A 14559-nucleotide genomic window follows, 5' to 3' on the forward strand; every position below is an offset into this window, starting at 1 on the left:
TTTTCTGGGAATCTGACCCTCCAGTCATTTGGATTTTACATTGTGTAAATACCCATATTTGTACCAGGGAGGGCCACATTGCAGAGCAGAGATCAGAGGTTGCTTGGCAGTTTACATATTACAGGCATTTGGGCCTCCAGCATGCCATCAGCCTGCCTGCCGCTGAGCTGTTCTTAATTCTACAGGGCTAGCAAAAACTAACAGATGAAAGACCGAGAATCTGTGTGGGTGTAGTTTTCTCAAACAGAAAGTTAAGTGGATGATTGTTGTGGGTATATATACTCATTCAATATACAAGATGATTAGGTATTATTATAATGTGTATGGGATGTGAGAGAAATTATAGATTAAGTGGGCAAACCTTTTTAAACCTTTTAAAGTGGTGGTTCTCTTATATTTACTTGGAGGAGAGCAATGGACTTTATTCATCCCACATGAGCTTCTGTCCCAGAAGCTGTTGCTGGTGCTTCCCTTATGTTTCCTTTTAGAAAAGGAGCCCATTTTGGACAGGGAATCATTTCCTCATTCGGTCTTTCCAATTCAAAACATGATCAAATGTTCTCCAGAGAGTAGCCTCATTTGTTAAACTGAGAATCAATCCCTGCTTCCCCAAGTTGTAGATTTCCGGCAGAATTCCCCTGCTTGTTTGGTCTTTCATAATATAATTGCCTCCTGATCATTATCTCTATAAACACTGCAAAGAAAATTCACAACCTGCATAAAGCTGATAGTAAAAATGAACCCATTATACCTTTAAAACCAACCATGCCCCCCGCAAAGGTAAAGTGTGCCGTTATGTCGGTGTCGATTCCTGGTGACCACAGGGCCCCGTGGTTGTCTTTGGTAGAATACAGGAGGGGTTTGCCATTGCCTCCTCCTGTGCAGTATGAGATGATGCCTTTCAGTATCTTCCTATATAATCTTCCTATAAACCAGGCGTCTCCCATAGTCTGGGAAACATACCAGCGGGGATTCGAACTGGCAACCTCTGACTTGCTAAGCAAGTCATTTCCCCGCTGCACCACTAGGTGGCTCCCGCCCCCCACAAAGCCGGTAATAATAAAAAATAGGCCAGCAGCCCTCATAGTTCCTCTATCCTTCTGTCCAACTTTATAACGGCAGCCCGCCAGATCCAACAGACCCTGCAATGTACTGCCAAGTGTGAAGCTAAGTGTACAGTTAGCATCACACTTTATGCAAGACCACAGCATGCACCAAGGCATAGCCTCCACCTTGCTGATTTATATTGGGCAGCTTGAAGTTTATCCAGCAAGTGAGCTGCTTTCAATGTGGCCCATCTTCCCAGCTCCGGCTGGAACGAGGGCCTGGTCCTGTTACAGCCAGTCTCTGCCACTATTACATGAGACGGTAGCCCTTTTCTGACATTCAGTGTGGGGCAAAACAAACATGGGTAAGGGGCACTTCATCAGGGTGGTGGACTCCTCCCCCTACCTGCATGCAAACATTAGAATGTCTGTAGGTAGCCTGGGTAGATTTAAAGGGCTCACTGATTGAGTTGGCTGAAGGAGGAGCTTGCCACAATGTGGCTGCAATGCTGCTTCCTCCATTTGTTTTAGCCCACATCCAACATCTAAAAAGGCTATTCTGTCAACAGATACAAACAAATGTCAATTTAAAGTGCAAAATATTCTTGCTAGCCCAAGGTGCAGAATTGTTCTTGTGGTGCTATGTTTTTAACGTAGCAGAAAGACATACATTTAAAGAAGCGTACATTACATTTGTCTAAGAAATGGAAATCTTGAGTGAGAATTTCACTTCTGTCTTTTAGAAGTAATTCAAGCAACAGAGTATCATTTTGAACAAGATGCTGGTGATGCCCACCAATCGCTTGGGTTCTGAGAAGCCCTGTATTTTGGCAGGTGCATTGAATTAATTTATGGTCTGTAACTGTCAACCTCTAGGCCTGCCAAATTAGTTTCAGTACATCTGCTCTAGCAACAGCAGCACATTCTATGTGACAGATCTTACTAAGAACTGTTAGGTTTATTTTAATGAATATGCTAATACCCAGCAGACAGCAGGCTAAATTATTAAGTATGTGTAACTGTGATGGTTGCATATTCATCCCGTTTACCCATGCCTCCATTTCCCTTTCCTCCTTCTATAGTCTAATAGAGCAAAAGGACTGGGAAGCAACCATCTTTTCTTCTCTCTGGTGCACAGATAGGTGGAGTTCAGCCTAGTTTGAACTTAACAGTTGTTTCAGCCTTGAAAACAAGAAAAATGCAATCACACTTTACATGAGATGCACATTAATAAAAGAGAGTAAGCTCAACTTTAGTACCAGGCTGCTTTACTAGTAAAATATGAGACGGGGTGGGGTGGGGGGAGGATATATATAATATTAAAATGCAGAGTGGGAGAGATGAACTTGGGAAACAGTTAACATGGATTTTAGAGGTTTTCCGCCACATCTTTAAAAAAACTCATGTAGTCCTCTTGCTTTCAAGGGGATTTCAGAGGTATATGTGATTAGAAGTGTTCTCCTTTGGAAAGCATGTCTTGCATACCTACTGCTGTTTCTGGGAAAGTAAGAGAACATGTGGATATAATAAGTCATCTATTTAATGGAGTGCTCTTCTCCTTTCACAAAGGTTTAACAAGGTATGGACTGAAGCCTGAAAAAAAATTAATATCTTTTCACAAGACACCCCCCACCAAAAGTCAAAGGTAAAACAGGAAGCTCCTGCAGTTGAGTAGAGCTCCTATTAATTTGTAATCCTTGCCGAGGGGAGAAGGGGACTCGTCAGTATATGAAACTGCCCGATATGAAGTCAAACCATTCGTCTATCTAGCTCAGTATTGCCTACACTGACTGGCAGGTCCTCAGAGCCCCTCTGGGCAGCTACACTACTGATTAACTCAGTATTACACTGACTGAAATCAAGGATTTCAGAGAGGGATCTTTCCCAGCCTGCTTTCCGAGACACTTTTAACTGGAGAAGATGAAGACTGAACCTGGGACTTTCTAAATGCAAAGGATGTGCTCTGCTCTTTAGCTACAGGTCCTTGACAGGGAGCCCAGATTGTTGGTGGCACCCAGTATCAGTCAGCTCCTGGGCCAGGGTTTTACACTGGGTATGGGGCTTGCTCAGTTACCTTGCTTCCCACCAGCACTCTGCATCTGTCTCAACAACACCAGCATGATGTAGTGGCTAGAGTGCTGGACTAGGACCGGGGAGACCCGAATTCAACTCCCCATTCGGCCATGATACTAGCTGGGTGACTCTGGGCCAGTCACTTCTCTCTCAGCTTACCTACTTCACAGGGTTGTTGTGAGGAGAAATTTAAGTATGTAGTACACCGCTCTGGGCTCCTTGGAGGAAGGGCAGAATATAAAATGTAAATAAATAATAACAACAACAATAACATATGAATGGAGTGGAGGTTCAGTTCCCCCCACCCCCATGGCTCTTCCCCAGTCTCTGGAGGAAACAGTGGGCCAGTTCTTATGAGTGAAGAGTGGGTCAGAGAAGTATCCCACCCTGCTTCAGGAGCCTAATTTTCAGCCCTGTGCTGGCAAAAACCTAGGTAGGAGGAGGAGGAAATGATTGTGTGGGAGGTGGGAGCTGGATTGGACAGCCTTTCCTCCACTCTTGATAATAGGCTGGGTTTAAGTGCTGGGTAGGATAGCACCATCTGATCCAGCCCCCGCCTCCCACTGCCCTGAGCCTTTGGACAGGGCTGTATAGAAATGTAATTAAATAAATAAAATAAAATTATAACTTCCCTCACCCAGATTTTTACAAGCACATAACCAAAAATTGGGAGAATGCATAAGAACATGACAAATATTTATATACCACTCTAGGTACAAAATCTTTACTCAGTCCGTTAAGCTAGAGTTTTGTCATTGGTGCTTATTTATTTTATGTATCATATTTTATACCTCCTGATATGTACATTTGTAGGAAGTGTACACAATTTAAAACACAATATAAAATGAATAAAAACAGTTAAAATTCCACAAAATAGAGTAATTACAATCTCATGAAATAAAAACAAATTAAACAGTTTAAAATTAATTTCAGTTAAAAGCCTGAGAAAAGAGGTGCAGCTTGAGGGTCTTCCTAAAAACAGAGAAGAAGATGCTCGTATTTCAACAGGGAGCATATTCCAAAGCCTGGGAGGCAGCCACAGCGAAGGCCCGGTCCCATGTTGCCACCAAACAAGCTGGCAGCAACCATAATTGGACCTCTCAAGAAGACTGCAATAGGCGACAGGGTTGAACCAAGAAGGTGCTCTGTTAAATACTCTGGGCCCAAGCTGTTAAGGGCTTTATAGGTAATAACCAGCTTAGAATATATGTCATTTAAAAAGATTGAATACTTTAATATTTCTGTAACTAGCCCTGGGAAGAGATTCATTACTTATTTTGCAATGAAATATATTTGTGTCATATCTGTTTATGAGCTTTGTTAATTGTGGACTGCTTCCTTTGCACTTTAACTGATGTGATGTCATGTTTTTGGCAAGAGATGCTGTATATTTTAAAAATGAACTTTCAATCCGGCAACACAATACTCTGAGGCAGCGGGAATAGCAGATACATTTTATTCACTTTTAAAAGAACAAAGAATGGCAACAATTTGCTAAGAAAGAGGAATTTCAGGGTTATATTAAAAGTTTAGGGGAAAATATTTGCATAGCAATATTTAGTAATTCAAGCAAAATTTGCACGCACTCTCTCTCTCTCAAAGCAATGCCCATTTATACTTGGTTCGCAAATAAACGTGTTGAGGATGCAGTCATATTTATGTTTATAAACTGCTTCTGGGAGGCAGGAATGTATACTCCAAGCCCAAGTCCTCATTAAATTCATCACCGTTAAAAGGTACAGATAATTGGTACATAATATAAGATTAAATGGACTTGTAACATTCAAGGAACATTTCCTGGCAAGTAACCTGTTTTGCATGATTTCAGCAGGTCACAATTTTGTGTGTTTGTGCCGGTTAGGGAAAAGGACATAGTGAAGAATGGCTAAGAGAAAAGTGTTGAATTTGAGAAGAAAAGCATTTTATCCTTCTATAGCTAGGTAGGTTTTAGATGTTTGCTTTTTTCTTTAACTAACACTTCAGCCTTACAGAATGCAGCACTGACCACCGCAAGCTGTTCCCTCCCTCCCTCCCTCATGTTTTCTCTTGGGTAAATGCTGGCACTGAATATGAAGCAAGACAGGTTCACATTCTCAGCATTAAAAAAGGATGTTAACTAATCCCCCCTTTTTAAAACTCCCTTTTCTCCATCTTAAATCTTTACAGTAGTATAAGAATTTGTAGGAAAATGGGAGATAATTCTTTTCAATATCCTCTGTCTGTTTTAGTATTTTTAAAAAAAACATTCTTGCGATTAGCTTCTCACAGCTTTTGTACAGAAAGCTTTCATCTATGTAGTGAAACAAAACAGCACATTATTAATCTCAAAAGGAAGCAGAATGGCCGTTTGAAGGTGTTGCATGATAGTATTTGCTTTGGGTGATGTTTGATTTTAGTTTTTTGGTTTTTTTTAGCTCACATGCATTTGGCTCAATAAAATTGACAGTATTTGAGTGTCTGCATTAACCTCCATGATGTCAGACTATCACTATGCAATCATAGCTAAGAAAAGCTTGGGCGGGGGAAACAACAACAAAATACAAAGGAGCACTGCATCTCTCCCTTAACATAAGATGTGTACGTACAATGCATTGCACTTCTGGAATGGACACTGTAGTAGAGTCTGTTCTTTCAGTCTGATTAGACAATCCTTGTTTCATTTCCTTGCTTTGACAGTGAGTATGTATGTATGTTTGTTTGTATGTATGTATGTATGCTACTTAAGTCATCTTAGCATTATTTAGGTCACTGTGCTTAAGAGTTGCCTTTATGGTCTTTCGCTGCCTAATATGCAGAGCAATGCAGAGGATAGCGGAACAACATTTTCTAATAGGCACCCATCTTAGGAACTCTTAAGGGTAGGCGAGCATTTTGTAACATAATCTGTACAGCAAAATAGCTTCCGTTTATGCCTTGCAGATATATTTAACTCTAACCTTGCTTGTGGTTAAGCAGAGTGCAACACAGATGCAGACAACTGATTGTGCAGGCAGACCCTGTGCACTTGCAATTTTGTCAATATGTTCAGCCTTTTCATAATCTAGTGCAGAATTAAGAGTTTTAGCAATAGTGATATTTATCTTTTAATATGCTCATAACAACAACCACCAAAGCAAATTACATGGGTTAAGATAATAAGAAAACACAGCAATAGCGTCATATATCTAGGACCTAATACATACTATATAAAACCTTCTTTCATAAGAAGATATTTCCGCAGATATTCTTTCCATCCTTCCCTCCAGCAAGAAAAAGGAGTCTTCTGCTTTTCTCAGGAGAAGGAGGCAATCTCTCTGCAGGCAGGTTTCTGCTACAGAATCTGACATACTTCAGACTGTATCATTGAAGAACATGGAGCTTTGCTGAACTGTGCATAGTAACGATTCGTCTTGCATCATCAGTTGATGACAATTTTTTTTCTTTGTTCCCTCCCACCCAGTTGCTCTAAGACTCGGTAGCAGATTTGCAATGTCACTTAACAACATTAATCAGATACTGCATTTAAGGTGAGCTGTCCCTTGCCTTTCCCGTTACCAGATCTGTGCTGCTGCAGCATGTATCATACTGCTGCAAGCCTAAAATGGCAGGCAGGATTAATGTTGCTTGTGCTGTGTGCATGCTGCGGATACAGAATTCATTATACCATGCCTAGTATTTCTAATGGGAGTATATAAATGGTCTGTGTGCCATATCATGCAGTAGTGAAGACTTGGGCTTCCTGATGGGCAAAGCTATTTAAGCAGCCACCTTTAGAATTCAATTTCATTTTCAGCGTAGTGAGTTGCTAGTCTAGTGTCGCATTTTGTAATTAGCATTAGCTTTATTTTTAATTTTAAAAAACATTTTTAAAAAGTGAACTCTGCTTCCAGATGGTGTCACTCTCATTCTCTTGCCTTTACTGCGATTTGAATAATGTATGTTGTATTGTTAATTAATAGCAATATCGAATTAAACCCCTTGAAACGAACATATTTATTATGCAGGCACGTCCAATCTATTTTTAACTCTTACGCAGTCTGTGTCTGTTGTGCAATGGGGTTTGGTTGCTGAGTTTTTTTCTTTTCAGCAGGGATAGCACTAGGCTGATTTTCAGCAAATGTGACAAGTGGCCTTTGCTGTGGTCAGCTTCAAGCTTTGAACCCTCGGTAGGGAAAAAGAGGGGGCGGAAACCCTTGTGCTGCAGCTTATTTTAAAAACTCACCTTGGATGAGGACATCTTTTTGCCCCCTCCCCCACTCCTGTTCTTCCCATTGATAAGTTCAGCTATCTTGATCGCAGTCCATTCAAGCAAGCTGCTTTGAGACCAGCTTTTTTTCCCCTTTCCCTCTTTTTCTTTTTTTTTTAATTTGAGAAGACCAAGATTTCACTGTCTCTCCATCGCTTTATATAAAAATGGCTGGGTGCACTGCCATGCTAAGACTTCATTAAGACATATACACAGGTAGGTGGAGATCTGCATGTTTTTACCAGTTCTCGTTCCATGATGTAAAGATAGGAACTATAAGATAGGAAATATAGCTGGGATTTATTAAACAAGTTTTATCTTTTAAGGGATCTGATGCTAAATTTTGTAACTTGACATTTTGGCCCAGGAATGGATTTTGCATGTTTAAAAACATTCATCTGAAAGTGGAACTATCATGTCTGCTAGATAATCAGGGCGTGGCACCGCTTATGCAACAAAATAAAAAAATTAAAGTCCAATATCCCAGAGCATTTTGAAGTAAAAGATGAAAATGATCGTGCTTTTCGCTGAGACACAAAACTATAAGTTGTGGACATAATATGAAAAAAAAAATCAAAATATTAACATTCTGCCCTAGGAAGCGGTCTTTTGGTGTTTGCTGTGGAAACTTAGTTAACATTCATTGTTCTTATATAAAGATTGCTGAGATCAAGTAAGGAAGTATTTAATTAGGGTACTTCTTCTTTTAATATGTCAGGTATTTTGGACAGAGAAACAGATATCTCTATTACTTTGAACTGAATATGAATTTTAGTATTTGACTAATTTCAAAGGCATTAATAAGCACATATAGATACACAAATCTGAGAGTTATTTCAAAAAATATTTTGTGAACCTGGAATACATTCTAACATATATGTGCTTCATGTTAACATTGGGCCACAACCTGTTTCCTTGGCAACCAGGTCCTGTTAAAGGGTGCAATAGCAGAGATGCAAAGGTAGTTATTATTGTTGAATTCCACAATGCAAATAAATGATATCATATTACATTTCTAAGCGGCTATAATTTCTTAAATGATGTGAAGTTTTAACACTGCATGTAATAGGAACGTCTTTTCTCATCTTGAATCAATTGCTTCAAGCAATGCAACTGCATGCCTTTCTCACTGTATGTAGTTCAGTGCCACATGCAGCATTTATGTGTATTTATGACAGTTATTTCATCTCAGATTTGCACTGTAGCTAAAATTATGGACTGCTGAAAATGCTACATGTCTTTAAAGATTATTCTCTGCATAATTTCATTTAGCAGTAACTAGAAGCAGAGATTCTTTATTAGACAGAACCTAGCACAATCCCTCACTTTAACCTATTTGGAAATATTCTAAATTGACAGGAATGGGGGAAATGAAAAGATACAATCTGCGGTTTACTATAATACTAATAGAAGGGGCCAAGGATTCTTTAGGTTTGAATATATAACATTCTTTAGAAGAAAGTACCTTATCTGACATTTATAACAATATCTGTAATAATCAAACCCAGAGATATATGGTATTACTTACGTACTCTTAAACTTTGCTAGACATTTCATAGAGCTTAGCTAGGAGATGGGGTCATCCACTTTGACTTGAGCACGTTTCACTGCAAAGATGTTTTTCAGCATGGTAGCCATTTTCTGTTCACATCCTTGACTTTAAAACTACTAAAGATTATGTATGTATTGCGATCTCCAACAGAACCACAGCTCAATGGAAATATTAAAGGTATAATTCTGTTGGCCATTTGTGTTACCACAAATAGCAAAGCAATTTTGTATGTATAGTGCTAATTTTAATCTATTTCTGAAGATTACCAGTTCAGTTAACTCCCAGTAAATACAATATGTCTGTCCTAGAAGATGGCTGATAACACTTGTTTTTGAATGACTTCTTAAATTAGACTAGACATGTTTAATCTGTAACAATAATATTACATAGATGCACCAAAATCAAGTTTTCCCACTGAATTTTTAGCCAGCTGCTTTTAAAACAACAAGCTTCTTTAAATAATATTTTTAAACACAGGGTTCATAATATTATTGATTTAATTATCTGTAGCTGAATAAATGTGATGGGTTCTTTTTGGTGGAGCATTTTAAACATGAACTCCTTGATGCCATCATTCACATTATTTCGTGCGTGGAGTTTTCTTTTTTAAAAATGGGCTTGCTGCCAGGCTTAAATGGCATTGCAACAGTTTTGTAGGATTTAAATCTTTTTATTAAGCTCTTTTAGAATACGGGATACAAGTGATGATTTATAAAACATTTATCTTTGTATTCCCTCTTGCTTCCATCAGTACGTTTCAGTGAAGTTGGTTTTTGGACTTCTTACTTTCTGTTGCATCAAGGGGACATCTTTTTCTCTCTGTCTTACAATTGAATTCATTTTGTTTTTCCATAGGGGAAAAATACAACTGTGTTAGTTTGTGGGGAACAATTGTTCATTTACAGTAACAATTGACTGTATATGTTTAAGTATCAAAGTGCCCCCCAGTTTGAATATTCTACATGACCATGAACTGGGTGTGCCACGCACTTAATTATTTCTTTACTTGCTTGCTTTCTTATTTAAAACCTTTACATACCACCTTAAAATATTAAAAAAAATTCCAAGGTGATTAACAATTACAAATACAAAATAGTTCCAAGTACAAAATAACCATAACAATTAAAACTGGAATCTGAAAACTAAAACTCTTCAATGGCCTGGCAGAATTAAAAAAAATATTTTCCTAGTGCTGAAAAAATAACAGAGTAGGTACCAAGCGAGACTCTCTAAGAAGGTACCATAATTAAAAATCTCCTCTCTCTGGTCGTCAACCACCTCATCTCAGACAGTGAGGGCATCTGAAGGAGGACCTAAGAAGGCAATCTCAGCACATATACAGGTGAAACTCGGAAAATTAGAATATTGTGCAAAAGTCCATTAATTTCAGTAATGCAAATTAAAAGGTGAAACTGATATAAGAGACAGACACATTACATGCAAAGCGAGATAAGTCAAGCCTTAATTTGTTATAATTGTGATGTTCATGGCATACAGCTCATGAAAACCCCAAATCCACAATCTCAGAAAATTAGAATATTACATGGAACCAAGAAGACAAGGATTGAAGAATAGAACAATATTGGACCTCTGAAAAGTATAAGCATGCATATGTATTCAGTACTTGGTTTGGGCCCCTTTTGCAGCAATTACTGCCTCAATGCGGCGTGGCATGGATGCTATCAGCCTGTGGCACTGATGAGGTATTATGGAAGACCAGGATGCTTCATTAGCGGCCTTCAGCAATTCTGCATTATTTGGTCTCATGTCTCTCATCCTTCTCTTGGCAATGCCCCATAGATTCTCTATGGGGTCAGGTCAGGCGAGTTTGCTGGCCAATCAAGCACAGTACACTGTATACTTTTCAGAGGTCCGATATTGTTCTATTCTTCAATCCTTGTCTTCTTGGTTCCATGTAATATTCTAATTTTCTGAGATTGTGGATTTGGGGTTTTCATGAGCTGATCATCACAATTATAACAAATTAAGGCTTGACTTATCTCGCTTTGCATGTAATGCGTCTGTCTCATATATCAGTTTCACCTTTTAATTTGCATTACTGAAATTAATGGACTTTTGCACGATATTCTAATTTTCCGAGTTTCACCTGTATGACTTATAAGGAAAAAACATGTATTTGCTGTCATTACCTATGAAATCTGGAACCTGCGAAAAAGAGCACTGCAGAATTTAATACCTCAAACATTCCTAACCACTACCATTAACTTAGCTTCCTTTCCTTCCTGGTCATTTCTGCATGCAAAAAAGAATAATTCTGAATGATGATCAGAATGCATTTATCTTTTCCAAAGGACCATCAGGAGACACTGAATTTCGAAATGACCATTAGAATGCATGAAAGCAGGTGGACTAGTTGCTTACAGAGTGGGACAGTTTCAAACAGCCAAGCCAAAAATAATGGCTCCTGAAAAGCCCTAAGGTGGCTGGGGCAGACTGAACAAATCATCTTTATGAAACACAGGAGCCACACAATCAGTCATAAGCAGATGCAGAGGGTTCCTCAAATACCCTGGGATGCTTACAGCCGCTGCCTCCTTTATTCTGTCACCATATAGGTACTACTTAGCACTGATATAATGAACTCCTGGACACCCACATATTTCCAGGGGTGTCGTGGAGGGGGGATGCACAGAGACAGAGCGCCGGTACTTTCTGGCTTCTCTGGTTGTTGGGATGGGCATGGCCATGGGGGCTGTCATGGAGTGCACCTGCACCTCTGAATTTGCAACGACATCACTGCATATTTCTATATCTAGTATTATCTTCCCAGTTTTACAGACAGGGTCTGAAGCTGAGAAAATATTATTTTATTTATTTATTTATTTTATTTTATTTGTATCCCGCCCTTCCAAAAAGGCTCAGGGTGGTTTACAATTAAAACACACCACTAAAACAGTAAAGAGCTAAAACAAATTAAAAAACAATATGCATAAAACCAAGGTGCTTTGCATAAAACCACTGACTGAACTTGTGGCTAATGAAATTATTTGATATTTTCTATACATGGACAGTTCTTCTGAGTCTCTGTAGAAATGCATTGAGATCAATTGGGATCCTGCACAATGCTCTGTAGGTCTCAAAACAGAGCAGGGCTGTACAACTTCAGCCTTCCAGGTGTTGTTGGACTACAACACATATCATGCCAATACACAGGGATGATGGGAGTTGTAGTTCAACAACAGCAGGTGGGTCAAATTTGTGTAGTACTGGAACAGAGCTTTATAAATTGTTCTCTTTTCAAAAGGCCACTGAAATGCATTGAGATAGGTTGGAATCCCGCTCTGAACATTTGTGATCCTGCACAAGAGTGTGTGTGTGTGTGTGCGCATGTGTGTTTACAAATGGCCATAGGAATGCATTGGGATGTGTTGGTCTGGTAAAAAATTAGAAACAGCCAACACTGAGCTTTTAAATAGCTTTATGTAATGTTTCAAGCATTTCACATATATTATTATCTAACAGCATTGTAAGGTAGGCCAGTATTAATATTTGGTATACTGTACAATGGCCTATACAATACAGCTCTTGCACAACCGAGCTCAGCTTTCATCCACATAAAATTAAATGCTGTTTTCAAACTGCAACTCATTGGGATACTGTTCAGTTGCCTGCAGGCTTTAATGCCTGCCCTGTAAATCCCAGATCACTCCTAAAGCCATTCAAAAGGATGGTTCTTACAGATATGTCTACCAAACATCCCCATCCACCTCTATCCATTTCAATAGCCATTCAGACGGACAAGCATCTTACAGCTTCTTTAACCCAAGGTCTGCAAAGCACTCCCTTTGATCAGAACCCATCCTTATGCATTTCAATAGCTATCTGAAAGATGCAGCTTTTGTATCGTTTTATTCTGAACCTTGCAGGAGAGTACAGAAATACAAGCCGTACAAATTTAGCTGGGATGGCTTCATAAAACCTTTGACAAGTAAGTTGGAGGAAACAGTTGAGTGTGTACTTCTGCTGTGTGCTGATAGTTCCAGCCATTTTCATATTGTCCGAACTCGGAGATGTTGGGTGGACAATGTCAAGTTTCCTCCGCTACCTGACATTTGCCCAATGTCTATAACCAACATTCAAAGTTGGGAGGAGAATCTGGGAGGCAGAGGGAATCTGGTATTGTCCACACAACATTTCCAGGTTCAGAAGATACGGAAATGGCCAAAAGTGTGTGGAAAGACTGCATGCTTGTGGGAATCTCTGGTTCCCTCCTCATTACTTGAGTATGATTGTATGAAGTTGCCCTTAGTGTTTTGTTTGTTTACCTATTGCTTCTCATGCTACAGCTCCCAGAAAGTAGCTTTTTCATATTTTCTGTATAAACAAAAAAATATTTGGTATAATAAGGGGCAGAGAGTGGAAGGGGGCATCCTTCAGTCTCCAATTTCCCTTGGAATATAACACTTCAAAGATGATCCCTTCAGTGGGCATAAATGCCACATGGAAAACGGTTCATGTGGCAGGATAGGTATTCAAGCATTGTTGTCAACAATAGGCTGTCAGTCCATTAAAGTGGCAGAGAAAGCAAATCCAATGATAGACTGAAAGTAAGGATCTTTCATCCCCAGGCATTTCTGTGGCCATTTGGAAAGAATGCATTTTTATGGCATTTATAAATTGAGAACTTCAAATATATCAAGTCCTCAGCTCAAGTCTCACCTCAGCCACAAACATTTGTAACAGTTTTGTGCACTCCACAGTTCTCTCAACTTTGCCCTATCTACCAACTCTATTATACTTGGGAAACAATACTGCTCTCTCTTGCTGGGTTGTAAGCGTTATTGAGATAGTGCATGTGAATACCCAGGAAAAGCATTATATTAATACTAAGTATTAATTGGGATTATTTTAATGAAAGACCGTATATAAATTTAATAAATAAGCAAGACCTCTATAGGGAAAGGGGAAGAAAGTGCACTCCAGGGTCTTTGTGGGGCTCCCTGTGCATGCCTGTGACATATAGCAGAGTTTCTAATGTTTCCTAGAGATGATTGTTCAGTCTCCCCCACCCATATCAATGCAGTTCACTGGCCATTTGGAATGATAATACTTGCCTGTTTGCCACTAGGGAATGGTCCCAGAAGACCACTCTGTAAGCAAACAATCACTCTTGATTTAGTGCATTCCAATGGCCATTTGGTGCCATTCCTTTTTGGAACATCCAGATACACTGAGTGTCAAATCCTTGATATATCCTTTTAATGTGGATATATCCTTTTAATGTGGTGATTCTCTTTATTTAGCAGGGGGAGAGTAACTGGCCCTATTGACCCCCAGCACAGTAACTCCAGTGACTGTTGCTGGTGTCTGTGTTATGTTTCTTTTAGATTGTAAGCCCTTTTGGGACAGGGATCCATCTTATTTATTTGTTATTTCTCTGTGTAAACCACCCTGAGCCATTTTTGGAAGGGTGGTATAGAAATTGAATGAATAATAAAGCCTATATTTTGTGACAATATCTATAACAACAACAACAATGTTGATAATAAAATTCAGCCATCCCAGGTCGTCCTTGGGAAGGACTCGTCTGGATAAAACAAACCAGTCAATAACACCTGTCTGACTGTGTAAACAAGAAATAATAATAATAATTCAAAGCCCAGGTTTTGTTAACTGCTGTTTTAGATAATAACCACTCTTAA

General features: G+C 39.1%; 1 protein-coding gene across 6 annotated transcripts in view; it reads left to right on the forward strand.

Moving 5' to 3' along the window:
• Nucleotides 1-14559, forward strand: part of ZBTB38 (zinc finger and BTB domain containing 38) — a 70063-nt gene that overhangs the window by 19380 nt on the left and 36124 nt on the right. For 2 of the 6 annotated variants that reach the window (XM_053313172.1, XM_053313174.1), the window contains exon 1: nt 6636-7560. The exons of 1 other annotated variant lie outside the window; for it this stretch is intronic. Coding sequence is in view for 1 of the 5 variants with exons in the window: in XM_053313171.1 (XP_053169146.1) it covers nt 5693-5794 (102 nt within the window). In the remaining 4 variants the exon portion in view is untranslated. 3 more of the 6 variants (XM_053313176.1, XM_053313171.1, XM_053313175.1) reach the window with 3 other exon arrangements.

The sequence above is a fragment of the Hemicordylus capensis genome, chromosome 3 (assembly GCF_027244095.1).
Source record: "Hemicordylus capensis ecotype Gifberg chromosome 3, rHemCap1.1.pri, whole genome shotgun sequence".
Classification (NCBI taxonomy): domain Eukaryota; kingdom Metazoa; phylum Chordata; class Lepidosauria; order Squamata; family Cordylidae; genus Hemicordylus; species Hemicordylus capensis.